General features: G+C 35.1%; 1 protein-coding gene across 1 annotated transcript in view; it reads left to right on the top strand.

Moving 5' to 3' along the window:
- The window catches only part of CBLB (Cbl proto-oncogene B), a 205,233-nt gene extending 187,620 nt beyond the window's left edge, over positions 1-17,613 (top strand). Inside the window, exons 15-19 of the mRNA XM_049785680.1 lie at positions 942-1,039; positions 1,145-1,276; positions 3,708-3,848; positions 10,701-10,820; positions 17,058-17,613. Of these exons, the coding sequence (XP_049641637.1) occupies positions 942-1,039; positions 1,145-1,276; positions 3,708-3,848; positions 10,701-10,820; positions 17,058-17,317 (751 nt within the window). The 3' untranslated portion in view covers positions 17,318-17,613. The remainder of the gene's footprint in view (positions 1-941; positions 1,040-1,144; positions 1,277-3,707; positions 3,849-10,700; positions 10,821-17,057) is intronic.
- Positions 17,614-18,039: the final 426 nt, after the last annotated feature.

Raw genomic sequence — 18,039 nt, 5'->3', positions numbered from 1 at the left:
AAATAAAATGATGTTAATTGCATAAATTTGTTTGAGACACCAAAAATTCTTTGACTCATATTTCTTGGTGTCAATTGAAGAAAGAGGGCCTAGTTTTCTTTCATGCAATATCCTGGTTTGGGATTTTAGTTTGTTTTTAAAGAATATCTTGAAAAATGGGGCCAAAAAGATAACTACAGTGGTTAAGGTGTTTGCCTTGCATGTGGCCAACCTGGATTCAATTCCCTTTGTTCCTTATGGTCCCATGAGTATGCCAAGAAATATTACTGAATTCAAAGCCAGGAATAACCCTGTGGTCACCACCAGGTGTGAGCCAAAACAAACAAAACAAAACAAAAATACTTTAAAAAATATGATAGTTAAAAGATAAGGAAAAACAAATTGCCATAACATTAAGAGGTATCAGATTAGGGCCAGAGCTATAGTACAGTAACTAGGGCACATGTCTTACATATGGCCAATTGAGATTTGATTCCCAATACCCTATATGATCCCCTGAGTCTGCTCAGAATGATCCCTGAGTTCAGAGCCAGGATTAAGCCCTGAGCACTACCTATGTATGTGACTCAAAAAAATAAAAAGAGGGATCAGTATAATAATGGAATAATATCAGATATTTGATGGTGAATATATTTATATACATATAAATGTATGAAGCCATACTCCAAATGTATGTATTATTGAAAATGAAAGCAGATCATTATAGTAGAGCACATCAGTGTTAATTACACATATCAGCTTCTGAATTATTTTTGAAGTTTAAGGCCATTTATGTAAAAGTAGATGGTTATTACATGTCCTTTTTTAATGAATGAAAATAAAATGTTTTTTCATATATAATTAGACGAGCAGAATTGGTACTTCCTGTCATCTTTCTGTGCCTCTCCATTATCTAAACATAATTATTCTCATGATTTTTGTCTTTTGGTTTCTACTTTCAGGTCTTGTGATAATGGCCACTGTATATTAAATGGAACACATGGTCCATCTTCGGAGATAAAGAAGTCAAATATCCCTGAGTTGGGCATATATGTAAAGGGTATGTGTAACACGTTGTCTTTGTGTTCGAAATCTTACTGGTCAAGATTTTAAAGGGAAAATTCCATATTAATGTTGTACATTAAGATTTTGTGTTATCCTCTAGGACATGTTTTTGAGTCAGCCTCTGATCCAGTGCCATTACCACCTGCCAGGCCTCCAACTCGGGACAATGCCAAGCATGGCGCTTCAGTCAACAGGACGCCCTCTGATTATGATCTTCTCATCCCTCCATTAGGTTGAAATCTTAAAATAAGCATTCAAAACACAGCCACCCTGACTTCATATCCAGATTATGAGAATTCAGAGTTCAGTATAACACAGACTCATTGGGTTATGAACTTGTCTTACTTAAAAAGGATAATTAGATGCTGGTGGCTCTCATTATTTCATTTAGATTGCTCAGGCAATCATGAGAATAGCTGGCCATTTGTTAGGGTTTTGTCAATTATCTCATCATGTACTAAATGCATTTGAGAAGATGTGAAAGCAGAGGCCATTCCCCCAGGCTCTCACTTTCTAGTAGATTTGAAGAGCTCACCTGAGACTTTCTTTTAAGTACAATTCATAATGAACATGTATTTCTTTTGTTAAATCTAAAAGGACCCAGTTCTACTTAGTGAATTATAAAAAAAAATTACATATTTTATTATAGGTAGTTGAGCATAAATTGTCTTAATCATAATCATTGCATCTGTAGCACATGCAAAGTATTTCAATTTGATGGTTTAATATGAAGCTCTTCAATGAGTTTATATAAGCTCATTTGAAGTACGCATAAGTGAGCCTGTGTTTAAATGGTGATGGTCTTAAGCTTATTTAAATAATTCTCAATAGAAAGTTTCTCACCCTGTTTTTTAGAGGAAGACCATTAGAATCTCCACACGTCAAGTTTTGTAGCAATAGTCATCATAACATGTGATGTTATAATTGCCCTTTATATTAGGCTGCCAGAAAATATCAAATAAACCATTCTCTTTTTCCCATACTGTTGATGGCTGTTTCCAGATACATAATGACAATTTTTTTTGCTCGAATTCTTTTAGAGTTCAGGATTTATTCTTAGCTCTATGAGTAAAAGGAACCCCTTAACTTTTCTGTTACCTATGGTCTTTTTTTCCCTTCTTTAGCCCGCATTTAGCTTTTAGACTGATTACCCAAGTCTTCATGACTTAGGTAGCATAGTTCAATAAAACTCCCTGTGGTGAGATAAAAGAACATATTCACATGTGGTCATATATAATCTGAGATTGAGTTTTAAATTTCAGAGCTTTCTGTGAATGTTGATTCCATTATTGGGCAGTGAGTAAATGTTTCAGCATATTTATGTATATCAACCTTGAGCTTTTTTTATGTACATTTAATAATTTGTAATACTGACTCTGCCTAGAAAATTTCATCTTTGCACTTGATGAATGTGTTTGATTGTGTTTAATTCCCTGACCTCCTTTACCTTCCTGGTTTTTGGCCATATATTGCTAAATGCAACTACCTGATTTTTCTCCCAGTGCATGTTTCTGCTTGAGACCTTTCAGAGGTCTCATACTTGAATCATACTTATTTTTGAACTTTCCTTAGATCTCCTTGTGGAACCTGGGTTCCCTAGGTCAGAACTTCTAATTTTGAAATTCATATCGTGAAGTGCCTCAAGTGATGTCTGACATTTAGGAACTGGGAAAAAAAATATTTGATTGACTAATATAGTAGAAAGCTTAAGGCTGGAATGATAGCAGAACCCTCTTTCCTATGGTTTCAGATATTATAAGCTAGACAAGTACTTGAGATTTTTAGAGATAATATTTTTGCAAGGCAATCTGGATGAATGATAAAATCGTTTTTGTTTAAATCAATACTTTCAAATGCATGTGAATTTTGAGTACTGAAATATGTAAGCATTGATTGAATTTAACCTTTTCATTCATAGTATTTGAAATAGATGGCAAAAATATGTAGATTTAGACTTTTTGAAAAGTCAAGGTAAGAAAAAAACTAGGAATAGGTGAACAAAATAATAACCTATTGTAGAGGGGAAAAATGAGACCCAAAAGCACATTACAGTGCTCTGTAGTTAAGAAGGCTGGGAAATAAGCAAATGTAAGTTCCCAGATTGGGAACCACTAAAGTTTCCTTTCTCTTTAGAGCTAGAAATAAAATGAATACAATATTTTTATATTCTAGTTACCCTCTGTATATTTTGACAAATCATTTATTTAAATAAAGTAAAATTCAGTAGATTGCACTTTGTAAGATAATCAAAATTATTCTGTGGCTTTAATATTATGTCCAGATTAGAAACAGACCTCATTGTTACATGACAAGTCCCACTTTGATGTTGTGATCTGTCATTTTTAGCTTAAATGTCTCAGATCTTAGTATAATGAAAGTTACAAGTAAATAATAAATTGGCTCATAACTTGCAATACTGCTTTTAAAGGGAAGGCTGGGATGGTAGTAAAAATTTCCACATACATGTGTGTAGTTGTGACTCTCCCTAAGGAATACTCATAAAATAATTAGCTCACATTATCAAATTCACTGAACTGCTGGATAAAAACCCTACAGGCAAGGATCTTATGAGCAGCAAACGAAAATCAATCATTACTTTGCACTGATAGTGTGTTTTGATTAATGAAGTTCTGTCGTTGATATTGACCTTCTTTTAAATGCAGGTGAAGATGCTTTTGATGCCCTCCCTCCATCTCTGCCACCTCCCCCACCTCCTGCAAGGCACAGTCTAGTGGAACATTCAAAACCTCCAGGCTCCAGTAGCCGACCATCCTCAGGACAGGACCTTTTCCTTCTTCCTTCAGGTAGGAGGGAAATGTCACAGGAAATTTTTCTCTTAAAGCAAAATTACTTGGGACCAGAGTGTGGCGCAGCAGTAGGGCATTTGCCTTGCACGCGGCTGACCTAGCACAGACCGCAGTTTGATCTCCCATATCGTTCCCCAAGCCAGGATCCATTTCTGAGCACATAGTTAGTAGTAACCCCTGAGAGTCACCAGGTGTGGCCCAAAAACCAAGAACAAACAAACAAGCAAAATTACTGAAGGGTATCATGCATATCACTTTACCTTCCTTCAGCACTCAGTTCTTGCATAATGCCCCTTCAGTAATAATATTGCAAACCAGTGACTACAAGAAAAAAAAATGGGGGAGGGGGCAGAGAAGAAAACTGCCAGAGAGGGAGGCAGGAGAGAGGGTAAAGAGGGAAACTGAGGGCATCTATAGTGGGAATTATGTTCTGGAGAAGAGATGGGTTTTGGACAGTCATGATCAGTTTTGTAATTACATATCTCATAGTGATTCAATTAAGAATTTCTTTATAAAATAAAATAAAAATTTTAAAAAGGCAAAATTACTTTGAGATCATATTGTTAACTAAGCTTCAGTGTTCATCATTTGCTAGCAAAAATAAAATATATCTCCTGGGATAGGGAAAATATCATCTAAGCTGCTGTATTTGTTTCCTAAAACCCTTATGTTGCAAAAGATACCTTTGAGGGGCCAGAGAGAGAGCATAGCGGGAGGGCGTTTGCCTTGTATGCAGCATACCTGGGTCGAACCCAGGTTCCATCATCTCCAGCATCTCATACAGTCCCCTGTGCCTGCCAGGAGCAATTCTTGAGCACAGATCCAGGAGTAACCCTGAGCACCTCTGACTGTGACTCAAAAAAAAAGGGAGGGGGTAAAAAAGACATCTCTGAAAACCAAGAGAGTTATGTGATTAAGCTAGTAGAGATCAGAACAAAACAGGGACTCTGTCTCCTGGATTTGAGTGCCTTATTTTGCAAATGAAGTTTAAGATTTTTAGTAGCTATGTGTTAGGGTCATGATTTTATTATATAACTTCAATAGCCACTTTTTTTTCTAAAATATTCTACACTTTGTTGCTTTGTTTTTAACTATTCAGTGTATCTACTCAGTTGATCTTGGGAAAAACATTCAGCTCATTCGGTGGCCCCAGGAACTCTACCTTCCTTAAACAGAAAATAGAAGAACCCCTCGATTATACACAAAGCTACTACAATGCACTGGATCATTCCAGTGTCCCTTTCCAATAATAACACCCAATTTACTTGGCAGAATATTTACTAGTATAGTGCCTTTAAAAAAATATAAACTAGGGGCCAGAGTGGTGGTGTGGCTGTAGGGCATTTGCCTTGCATGTGGCTGAACCCAGGATGGACCTGAGTTCAATCCGCAGCATCCCATATAGTCCCCCAAGCCCGGAGTGATTTTTGAGCGCAGAGCCAGGAATAACCCCTCAGCAACACCAGAATAAATAAACAAAAAAATAAAGAAAAAACTAAGTCGAACTTCTGAAGAGCTGATGAAACATTTTACACAAGTAAATCCTTTACCTGTTAATCTCAAAAGAATTTGCTGAAAATATAATTGTATCCCATTATCATACTTCATGTTCATGTGCTATGTAAAACTCTTCATAGAAATTATTCTTTTTATTTTCATATTTTCTATTGAGGTGTCATAGTTTATAATACTAAGTTGTCATTTTCATACATTTTGTCTGTTTGTTTTGGGTGGAGGGAAGGTTGGGCAACACCCAGCTGTGCTCAAGGCTTACTCCTAACTTGGCTCAAGAATCACACCCATGTAGCATATATGGGCAATTATTTTGAGGTGCATATAAAGTGTGGTGGATCAAACTGGAACTGGCTGCCTGCAAGGCAAGTGCCTTCACCTCTAAACTATCTCTCCAGTCTCTGAAATCTTTGCAGTATGCTTGCAGAATGTTTACACCAATTTTTTTGGAATTCCTTTTTATATTACTTGCTTAAAATACATTTCCAAATGAAAACTGCTTCCTACATTAGATAAAATGAAAGTTGTAAAGGCCTTTATTTCATTGATAGTTTTGCATGTTTTGATTTTACTCAGCTTCCAGGGATCTCAACAGCACTGTAGGGTATGGCTGCCATGGGCTACCACAATGACATTTAAGCCTATTGCCTCCTTTTATACATGGAAGTATTCTAATCCCATTCTTGTCCCTTGATAATACTTTCAAGAAAAAATTTTTTTCTAGTCTTTTACATTATTAACATGACAAATACTTCATCTGCTGCCAGCTCCTCTATGAAGCCCATTGAGACAAGTAATTTTATTCCATATTAAACCACATATATTAGCTTTCTTTTAACTTTTTAGCTTTTTCTTTTCAAAGAAATATTTTTAAGTCCTATACATCCTATAAATAGCATAGAACAGGAGGGTTCCTGTCAATGCATAAATATATGTTTGGATGTTTTTGAAAAATATTTTATACATTGATTTTTTTAAAGAGGTAAAATGTTATTTGCTAAAATTGAACTCCTTTAAAGAACACTCCAGAAATGCTAATTAAAAGTTGGACTTGGGGCCAGGGTGATATTTGCCTTACACGTAGCCAATCCAGGGCAGACAGGCATTTGATCTCTGGCATCCTAATGCTCCCCCCCCCCCCCAAGCCTGCCACAGTAGCAATATCTGAGCGCAGAGCCCGGAGTGATCCCTGAGCACCAATGGGTCTGCCCCCCCCCCCTCAAAAAAAAGGTTGGACGTGGACTTAATCTTTTTCATTCTAGAGAGTCCCATCTTCTCTTTTGAGCATGAATGTATTCCTCTTCTTTCTCTCCTCTCACAGTTGTCTAAGTAAATTTCTTTTAATAAAAACTATTTTATTCACTTAAAAAAGATTAACTCAACATTTTTAGAACCATAAAAGTTAGCAAAAGTGATTTCTAAACCTTATGCCAGCTAAGAATTTTACTGCTTTTGTTTTCACTGCTGCTCTCAGTTTATAAACTTAGAGCCTAGTATAATGATAATTTTTTTGACATTATTGAGATTGTTTTTTTTTTTTTGAGAAAATGATAATTCTCCAAAGCAAGAGATTGATGTCATCAAAAAAGATTGGATTTTTTTCGTGAGGTTGTATCAAATGCTTAATAAAACCCACCTCTGCTACTCTGCAAATTTGAATCTACTCTATCTTTCTAAACTTTGACTGCTCTGGCCTATGTCTCAGCTATTTTACATGAGAAAGTTCTGTGTCTGCAGAAGAGCCTTGGGATTTCTTAGAATGAAGGGGGAATGGAAGCAAAGCAGGAGCACAGCTCTGATGCTCTATTCATTGTTTTATATTTTAAACCTTCATATAAGATTTCTTCAGGCAAAAAGAGTGATATTCACTGTTAGACATGAGCCATCTATTCTGGCAAGGCTCACATATCTTAAATCCCAGATTTTACACTCTTTCTGCCTCCAAATCTATGGCTAACTGTGCTCGCATATATATGCTTTGCTCTGAATGACAAGGAGGCTCTTCTTTCGTGCTGGCTTTTTGAAGTAGGCAGCCCTTCGTCCACTTTCTGCCAAGGCCAGTGCTCAGGGAATCAAGCCAAGGCAGTATTTAAATCCCCTCATTCCCATGAGACCGTGTCTTTGTGCAGTGCACAAATACACAGCATAGTTGGCAGCCCTCGCCGTACCTTTCGCTATTTGTCTAACTTGGAATCTCTTTGGAAATCCTTATCCAATTTTAAACTCACAATGAACTCCAAAAGGGACATTTTAAATTAGATAAATGAATTTTTCCATTTGGATCCAGAAATATAGTAGCATGAGTGAACTACAAAGACAACCTGGGTCATAAGTAACAGTTGATGAAAAGGAATGAGGAAGTTTTTTCATTTCAACCTTTCTGAACCCAAAGGCTCATCCATGGTAGTCATGGACTTTAGTCTTTGTTGATTACAACCTTGACAAAACATTAGCATGGCACAACTGCCAACGGAACGCAAACCTTTTGCAGGTTTTACCTACAGATTTCTAATTAATATGGAGAGAACTGTGATGAAGGATTGAGCATTTCAGAATAGTGGTTCTCAATGCACAATCCTTAGGCCAGCAGCAGCTCCAGGCATCTTGTTAAAAAGGAAAATTGTTTGTGCTAACCCATCATTTCCGAAATCAGATTTTCTAAGAACATAACCCAGCCATTTATTTCCATATACACTGTTATTCCAGTGCTTTTCAAGATTGCTAAATAATAGGCTAAAAATATTTCTAGGGGCTAGAAGCCAGGGTGGTTAATGGAATTAGGTCAAGACCATAAGCATTAAAAAAAAACAAAGGGTGTTAGCAGAATAAAGACAATTTTTAAAGAATTTGTAGTGTTTATTTTAATCATACCTTTTTAAAGTTGAACAAATGCAGTTTTACAATTTTAATTGTACTTTTTTAATTATACAATCACAAACATACTTATGATTAGATTATGCTTTATTTTTATATGTGTATATACCTTATTTTATATTTACCTTATGTAAATGTAAATACTAGTATAAAATTTTATTTTATTTTTACATATTTTATTTTATATATACATACTTTATTTGAAAAATTATTTACATGTATCATACTCATTACTATAGTTTTGCTATATGCATTTTCCCATGGAAACATTAAGACTTCTTTTCTTAATAATGGATTACTTAAGAACCATGGTTTTAAAGATGTCTGTTTCAGCCATTGAATGTACACCACCCTTTACCAGTGTTAACTTTTTCCCATTGCCATTTTATAGGTTGTTCAAAAGCCCAGTGTTCTCTATATTTGATCAGTGGTATACTAGCATGAAGTGCTAGATTCAAAGTGCGAAGGTTCAAAACTGAAATATAAATCAGAGTTTGTTTACTGTTATAACGATATTTACACACAGTTTAAGTGAACATTAGTGGAGCAAAATCATACAATTGTGCCTTTTGTATTCTTCTATGACTGCTTAATAGAGCCATATCACAGTGGTAGGTCATTTGCCTTGTACACAGCCAATACAGGAAGGACCCTGGAGCCTGGCAGGAGTGATTTCTGAGCACAGAGCCAGGAGTGACCCGTGAGCACCACTGGTTGTGACCCCTCCCCCCAAAAAATCTCGTTTCCAGCCTTAGAAATAGTATTGCTCAGAAATAGCTTTACCTAATTAGAAATAGCAAGGATTTCTAGGCCGAAGCAATAGCAGCAGTTGGGCATTTGGCTTACATGCGGTTAACCCAGGACGGACTTGGGTTCAATCCCCAGCATCCCATATGGTCCCCCAAGCCAGGAGCGATTTCTGAGCGCATAGCCGAAAAATAAGCCCCTGAACATCATAGCTGTGGCCCAAAAACCAAAAACCAAAAAAAAAAAAAGTATTTCTGATAAATCACTTACTCTGACCCTCCACCACTATCTTTATGTCATTTCTGGTCCTCAATTGGAAGTTAAAACAATAAAATCATGTTTTATTTAATATTTCCAGTTTGAACTTTTATTTTGCAAACAGTTCAGATTTTGTATATTGTAAATTTTATGAAAAATTTGAATATTCAATGTAATTGTGCTGATTATGGTGTTTGTGTTAGAAGATATAATTCAAATATAATGAGTAAGGCCAGGGAAATTGTACAGGAGTTATATGTACCTCACAAGTTCAAACCTGGTACCACATGGTCTCCTGCATTTCACACCTCCTGGCCCTAGAACTGAAGCTGGGTTCAGCTGAATGGATATCCCCAGGAATATCTCCCTGGTCCCTAAACAACAATGAAAAATATGAACAGTGCTAAAGTCCCTGATCAAGAGAAAGAGAGAGCAAAACTGACAGACATAAAAATAATATGCACCAGGAGAATAGAAGTCTGAAGCTGAAATGAAATGATTTGTTAGTAAAAAATAATTTGTTAGTAAAAAAAATGCAGAAGTAATGTTCAACTATTCAGAAAGCTACCATATCAATGAAATTAAAAACTACATGCTACTAATTCTAAATAACGTAGGTTATGGTCCAGGCAACTTAATATAGTACTGTAGATAAAATATTTTACGATCTTTATTTCCATTTAATAGATATTATCAGAAGTTGTAAAATGAATTTTAATTTATTCCCATTTTATATGTTTACTTTTTTAGATTATGACTCCTTTCAAAAATAGTTAAAATATTCTCATGTATATTTAAATCTTAATGTTAATAGCAATAATCTATATGTAGAGGAGATTTGTTTTCAAATTCCTGGTATATTATCTTATTGGAAGTACCATAGGATACAGTTACAAAGTTGTTCATGATTTAGTTTCAGTTATATAATGTCCAACACCCATCTCTTCACCAGTGCACATTCGTTCCCCCACCACCAATGTCCCCAGTTTCCCTCTACCCTCCCCTCTGCTTTCCTTCCCACTGTCCTCTATGTCAGACATGTTTCCTCTTGGAGAGGAGATTTTACATTCAGGAATTTACCTAATTATAAATTTTAGGTATTATGGTGATGAGTGTGTTAGTAATTTTGCATGCATAATAAAGAGTCAATTTATCTTTATTATAAAAGATTGGAATAGAAGATAAAAATCAGAGACTGTATCATCAGTAGCAATTTTATAACCACATAAGTCATCTTCAAAATATAAAGTTGGTAGTGTGTTTTCTAGAAATAAAAGAGAAAGCATATTTAAGCAAGTGATTAAAGTATACAAGATTAAAATATGGTTAAAATTTTAAAATTGCCCATTATTTCCCTGTTTCAAAAGGTCTGGAATTGAAAGAATTTTTAGAATGATTTTCTTGACACAAATGACAAGAGTTCATTGTTTTAATTTAAAAATCGTCTTTATTTTTTAGATCCTTTTTTTGATGCAGCAAATAGCCAAGTTCCTTTGCCTCCTGCCAGGAGATTACCTTCTGAAAATGTCAAATCCCACAGAATGTCACAGGACTATGATCAACTTCCTTCATCTACAGGTGACTTGGCTAATGATAGTAATAATAATATCTTAGATTTGAATAGTCCTTTTTGGCTTTTCTGAGCACTTTTTTGTTCACCATTTCATTGCATGAACACTGCCAGCCTAAGAAAGTATTTTTATCATCTATGTATTTTGCTTATAAAGTGAGTATTTGAAGAGTGCATACAAAATTGCCTCATAAAAGAGTAGAAAGCAGACCTTGGTATTATCTTTGATCACTCGGTAAAGCAAATTTTCTCCTCCAGATCTGTTTTATTCTCTACCTTTTGTGTGCCTGATTAAAAAGGAGAAATCTCTGAAAAGGCTATTGAAAAAGGAGATTATTCATTGAAGGAGGATATCTCTTTAGAATTATTAGTAGCACCTAACTATTAAATTTCTGAGCTTTTGTAGGGCTACTGTTGAATGTCTCACTAAATCAGCCAGTTAAGTGTTGGGTGTGTGAATTGTGAATTACAAGTAATATTCTCAATAAGGATTAATATGAAGCTGCTGCTGCTTTGGGAGGTTTTTTCCAGACTAGTGTCTAAAAACAGCTCCTTTTTGGTTACTTTTGACACTTTCGCTGTATTTTTTTGCCTCCTGCCAGTGCTTTAAATGCATTTATTTTCTAGCTATTAATACAATAGTAGATTTTACAAACACTTTGAAGACAGGAACGGTATTTGGCTGGCGGTTGTATCTCCAGGTATCTAGAAGAATGTTTCTCAACTGTTTGAAGACGATTTTTGAAAACTGAACCAGTGGCCTTGCAGTGTCTGGCACTTATTCTTGTATGAGTAGAAGGAAAGATTAATTCATGCCTATGTTTTATTGAACATACATTTTTGAGTAATATGTGAGGCATAGTTATTCAGAGTTGTAAATATGGTAACTTTTTTTCTTTGCAAGTTTTTGTCCTCTTTCTTGTTTTTAGTTAAGCTAAAACTCTACTTCATAGATTTGTTGTATTCCATAATTTCTGAATCAACAGTGAGCTTTCTTGAGACCTATCTGTAAAACAATGTTTAAGTACTTTAACTTATAACACTTTACAGCTCAATCACAAGGAACTTTACTTTGATTTTTTTTTACTCTTCCCAATTTACTCCCAGTCATTCGAAGATTTAGATATTTTTATTTATAATCTTTGAAACACTTTGAAACACTATTTTCAGTTGAAAAGATCCATTTGAAAAATCAGAAAGTAAGAATAGACCATTTCTTGCAGCATCTCTTTAAGTAAAAATAATCAAATTCTTGAAGGAAATAATGTTAAAAAAAACTTTTCAGATAAGTACCTAGACTAATGTAAAATAATGTATTTGGTATCAATAAAGCTATCTTATAAGAAAAATGTACTGTAAAATTATAATTCTTCTCATAAAACATACTGTTTGCTAGGGCTGGAGTGATACCACAGCATATAGGGCATTTGCCTTGCATGTGGCCAACCCAGGTTCGAGCCATGGAATCCGCAGGTGCCCTGAGACTATTAGGAATGATTTCTTAGCTCAGAGCCAAAAGTAACCCCTGAGATCTGCTGGGTATGGCCAATAAAAACAAACAACAACAACAAAAAATTACTTTTTTTTACTCAACATGTTTTTTCAAAATACAGGATGAAAATGAAAACACTGTGGATAGCAAACTTACAAAGCAAGTACTAACCTGAGTTTAATCCCTGACACCAATTATAGTCCCCTGAGCCTACCAGGAGTAATCTCTAAGCACATAGATGGGAGAAAGCACTGAGCATCACTGGATGGTCAGTGAAATATTTTTTTTTAATTCCTGCAAAGATGAGAAAATCAAGGAAATAGCAAGAACCTCATGTGAAATATTTAGTTTGCCATTGAATACTACATCTACTTCAAGAGGTGTAGTATAAATATATAGCTATATATCTAGGAAACGGGGAAGGAAGCTATATATCTGACTTTCTTGGAGAATTAAAATTAAGTAATTCCCCCGTTTCATATCCTTTTTACCATATGTATTTTATGTATTTGTTACTTCTTTTTTCCCCTTTCTTGATTGGGCTGATCATTGTTTTCTTGTTCAGTTTTATAAATTCTTTATATTATCTTTGTTCCTTGCTTTTAATCTAAAATAAAATTTTAAACACTGTGGTTTACAGAACTACTATTTATATGATTTTATGCTTCCTTCCATCATTTTTCCAGTATTCCTATTATTCCCACCAACAAAAAGTAAGAATTTATCTTTTTTTTTCCTGAGCAGGGTGCCCTTGATATTTCTTCCTTGCATAATTGTTATAGCAAGGATTTTCAGTACTGTGTTATATAGTAGTGGTAAAAGTGGACAACCTTCCTGTAACTGAATTCAAGAGGGAAGTCTTTCAGTTTTCCACTTTTAAGTATGATGTGCGCTTAAGCTTGTGGTAATTGGCTTCAACTGTATTGAAATTTTCTTCAACTCTCATTTTATTGAATATTTTTTACCATGAATAGGTGTTAGATCTTATCAAATGTTTTTTCTACATCCTTTGATATAAGCATATAATTTTTACTTTTCCTTATACTGATAGGGTATGTAATGAGCTTTTTATATAACTGTGGATTTGGCTGATGACTATTTTGTTTAGGATATTTGGATCTATGTTCATCAATGATTTAGGTCTATATCTTTTTTATAATATTCCAATAAGCTTTTTACATCAGGATGATGTTTGACTCCTGAGAAATGTCTTTCTTTGATTTTTCTGAAAGTAGCTGAGAAGAATTAGGAGCAAATCTTTAAAGATTTGGAACTATTAACTTGTAAGCCCATCTAGTCCTGTGCTTTGTGTCACAAACTGGAGAACCTAGAAGCAGCGGATTAATCTCTCCTATCGCTTTCCATAGTTGAACAAAAAGAATACAGAGAACTGGAGCAGGCCAATTACTATTAAGGAAATCAAAGTCATAATCAAAAGACTCCCCCCAAACAAAAGTCTATGCCCTGATGGGTTTACTAGTGAAGTCTTTGAAAACCTTAAGACCTATTCCCAATTTTTTTCCACTTGCTCTCTATGGTTTTGAGTTGTTTCTATATTTATTATTAATTTCCAATAGGGATATAAGTACTTTTTCAATCTATATTTTCAGATTCTTTGGTTGGATACCAAAGAGGGAATTGTTCAGTACTACTATATTTAGAATTTTCTTCAAGTACCTCCATACCATTTTACATTTCCATCAACAGTGCATATGTATTTGTCTTCAAATTCTCAACAAAATGTATTGTTTCTGGACTTTCTGAATATAGCTATTCTAAAAAAATATTAAATAAAATTTCATTGTGGTTTTGATTTGCATTTTTTGTTGTAAGAGATGAAAAACACATTTTATGTGTCTAGAGACCATTATAATCCTTTGGCAAAAGTGCAAATTTAGCTCCTCTACTACCTTTCATAATTGAGTTCTATTTTTTTCTATTTTTTTGTTTTTGTTGACTTACTGAGTTTTTATATTTTAAATAGTAATCCTTTGTTATATGACTGAAAATCTCATTCAGCAGTCTGCCTTTGCATTTAAATGCTCATTTCTTTTGCTTCCCAATGAAAGAGAAGACTTAAATGTCCATTGTAGTGTTTAGAATTGTCCATAGCTGCCCTAGTAGCTCTCTAACTTTACCGACATTCAAAACTGTTCTTTTCAAAGACAGTTGACACTGTGAATGATAAATTATGTTAATAATTCTCAGCATTAACAATATTAGAAATTTATCAGTAGAATACAAGGAAATTATTATTTTTGTATTAAATACTCTAAAAGACTTTTCATACCTAAAAAAAAAAAAATCAGAGGAGAAAGGCTTTCAATACATAAACTGAGTGGCAACTGATTAAAGGTAGCTGGCTAGAATTATTGATAGTGTTAGGAAATGATTAAAATCAAACTATAAAATTTATAGTCTATATGACATAATGGAAATAATCGAAAAATAACGACCTTAAATTATATCATAGAGCAAGAAACATTAGATTCTTTTATCAAAAATTAAAATGAACATTTTCTTGTAAATAAATATAATTAATAGCTAGGTATAGATTTTTTTTTTTTTTTTGGTTTTTGGGCCACACCCGGTAACGCTCAGGGGTTACTCCTGGCTATGTGCTCAGAAGTTGCTCCTGGCTTGGGGGACCATATGGGACACCTGGGGATCGAACCGCAGTCCATCCAAGGCTAGCGCAGGCAAGGCAGGCACCTTACCTTTAGCGCCACCACCCGGCCCCGGTATAGATATTTTATAGCAATTTGTGTAGCTGTATTTCCAAAAGATATTACTCTATAGAAAACAAAAATGTTTTTGTTTACTTTTTGTTTATTATTAATATCTTTAAGCACCATGGTTACAAACATGTTTGCAGTTGGGTTTCAGTCATAAACAAATACAACCCCTTCACCAGTGCAACCTTCCCATCACCAGTGCTCCCCATCTCCATCGTCCCCAATCCCTCCCTGTATTTGAGACAGGCATTCTATTTCTCTCACGTACTACAGATTTCATGATAGTTTTTGGTGTAGTTAATTCTCTAACTGCACTCAAAAAACTTTGTAGTAAGCTTTATATCATGGAATGGTCTTTCCAGCTCTCATCTCTATTGCCTTTGGATATTATTATCATACTTTTATTTTCCTTATATCCCACAGATGAGTGAAACTATTCAGTGCTTATCTCTATCCCCTTGACTCATTTCACTCAGCATAACAGTTCCATGTCCATCCATGTATTGGAAAATTTCATGACTTCATTTTTTTCTGTCAGCTTCTTAGTATTTTCTTGTGTGTATGTACCACAATTTCTCTACCACCAATCTGTTGTTAGGCATCTGGGTTGTTTTCAGATTCTGATTATTGTAAATAGTGCTACAATAAACATGGGCATGCAGAAGACATTGTTGTATTGTGCTTTTTTGTTCCTAGGGTATATCCCTAGGAGTGATATAGCTGGATCAAATGGGAGCTCAGTTTCCCGTTTTTTGAGGAATCTCCGTATTGTTTTCCCAAAAGACTAGGCAAGAGGGCATTCCCACCAGCAGTGAATGAGAATTCCTTTCTCCTCACATACAAGCAGCACTGATTGTTCTTGTTCTTTGTGATGTGTGCCAGTCTCTGTGGCATGAGATGGTACCTTGTTATTGCTTTGATTTGCATCTCCCTGATAATTAGTGATGTGGAGCATTTTTTTTTCATGTGCCTTTTGGCCATCTATACTTCTACATTGATGAAGTGTGTTCATTTTTTCTCCCTATTTTTTGATGGGGTTAAATTTTTTCTCTTGTTAAGTTCTGTCAGTACCTTATGTATCTTAAATGTTAGTCCATTATCTGATGGGTATTGAGTATATACTTTCTCCAATGGGTAGCCTTCATATTCTAGTCACTGTTTCCTCTGAAGTGAGAAGCTTCTCAGTTTAATGTAGTTCCATTTGTTTATCTCTGATTCTACTTGTTTGACAGTGGTGAGTCCTCCTTAAGATGCCTTTAGTCACAATGTCATGGAGTGTTTTACCTATGTGCTTTTCTATATACCTTATGGTTCCAGATCTGATATCAAGGTCTTTAATATACTTGGATTTGATCTTTGTGCGTGGTGTTAGATGGAGGTCCAAGTTCGCTTTTTTGCATGTGGCTGACCAGTTGTCTCAACACCACTTGTTGAAGAGCTCTGCTCTATTTTATTTTTCTTGTCCCTTAATCAAAGATTAATTGATTCTAAGTCTGGGGAACATTCTCTGAATAGTCAAGTCTTTACCATTGATCTGAGGATCTGTCTTTATTCCAATGCCATGCTATCTTAATGACTATTGCTTTGTAATACAATTTAAAATTGGGGAAAGTGATGCCTCCCATCTTCATTTTCCTAAGAATGTCCTTCTAGGAATATCTTCATGTTTGCTAGTTTCTTATATCGGAAGCCTCCTGTTAACAAAAAATAAAAGTGAAAGCAGTTGTATTGCTATATTATAAGCCTCCCTAAAGCCCATTTTTTTCAATAACTACATGTGAAATTGGAGCTAAATCTGTGTTAATTTCTCAGTTGAATTTCCAAGAACATCTTTACCAAACTTTTCTAATGTTAAAATAGAAACAAGGCAAATTAATGCAACAACAAACATAGCGAAAAGAATTTAGAAAGCTCGTTCATGAAAAATAATGTTTAAATATGTAATAATGAGCTATTAGAAGAATGTTGTGCTCTTTCATTCCATTGTTTTAATCTCATATTTTTAAAAACTCACACAGACGTTTCTCAAGCACCAGCCAGACCTCCTAAACCACGGCCCCGAAGGACTGCACCCGAAATCCACCATCGAAAACCCCATGGGCCTGAGGCGGCATTAGAAAACGTGGATGCCAAAATTGCAAAACTCATGGGAGAAGGATATGCTTTTGAAGAAGTCAAGAGAGCCTTAGAGATCGCCCAGAATAACGTGGAAGTGGCCCGGAGCATCCTCCGAGAATTTGCCTTTCCCCCTCCAGTCTCCCCACGTCTCAATCTATAGCAACTCAAGCAATTGTGGAATATTCCAGGAGTGCAGAAAGGAGAGACTGAGATGGGATTCAAGACTGACAGTTTCTCCTCCTTGCGTGGTGTCTGGAGCCAAGAAGGTCTTGACTATGCTGCTTTCCTGAAGAAGGCTCAGGATGTCAGCGGCTAGGCTTTCTTTTTTATCTAGCCATACTTTTGAATCAGGGTTGAACTGACAAAAATAATTTAAAGACGTTTACTTCATTGAACTTTGAATCTGTGAAATGCTTTTTTCCTTGTTTACAAGTTGCAACGTTGCAGTTTTTGTTGTTGTTGTTGTTTAGTAGGCCATTTTTGTTTTTGAGGGCTTTGTTTTGGGTTCATTTGTTTTTGACCCCTGTACTGTGTTCCTGATGACCCTTCTAGATTGTCAGGTCTGCTGTAATATTTCTTATCAACTCTGTGACTATCCACATCAGTAACTGAGTCACATTTTTATTTGGATCTTTGTCTCCCTTGGTTCCCCACCACCACTACCCTGGTCCAATTACATTTCTCTCATCTCTCATTCCTAAGATGCTTTAAAGGTTCTGATTTTTCAATGTTTCAAACTAATGCAAAAAAAAAAAAATTCGTGGCCTTCACTACTGACTCTTTTTTGGAAATCATCACTGTTGAGAGATTGGGAAAATCCGAATGTATAAAGCATTTTTTGGATCACTGAACTGCCTTTTATAGGGATTTTCATAGAATATA

This window comes from Suncus etruscus, chromosome 13 (genome assembly GCF_024139225.1).
Source record: "Suncus etruscus isolate mSunEtr1 chromosome 13, mSunEtr1.pri.cur, whole genome shotgun sequence".
NCBI classification, from domain to species: domain Eukaryota; kingdom Metazoa; phylum Chordata; class Mammalia; order Eulipotyphla; family Soricidae; genus Suncus; species Suncus etruscus.
This window is presented reverse-complemented; position numbering and strand designations above follow the sequence as displayed.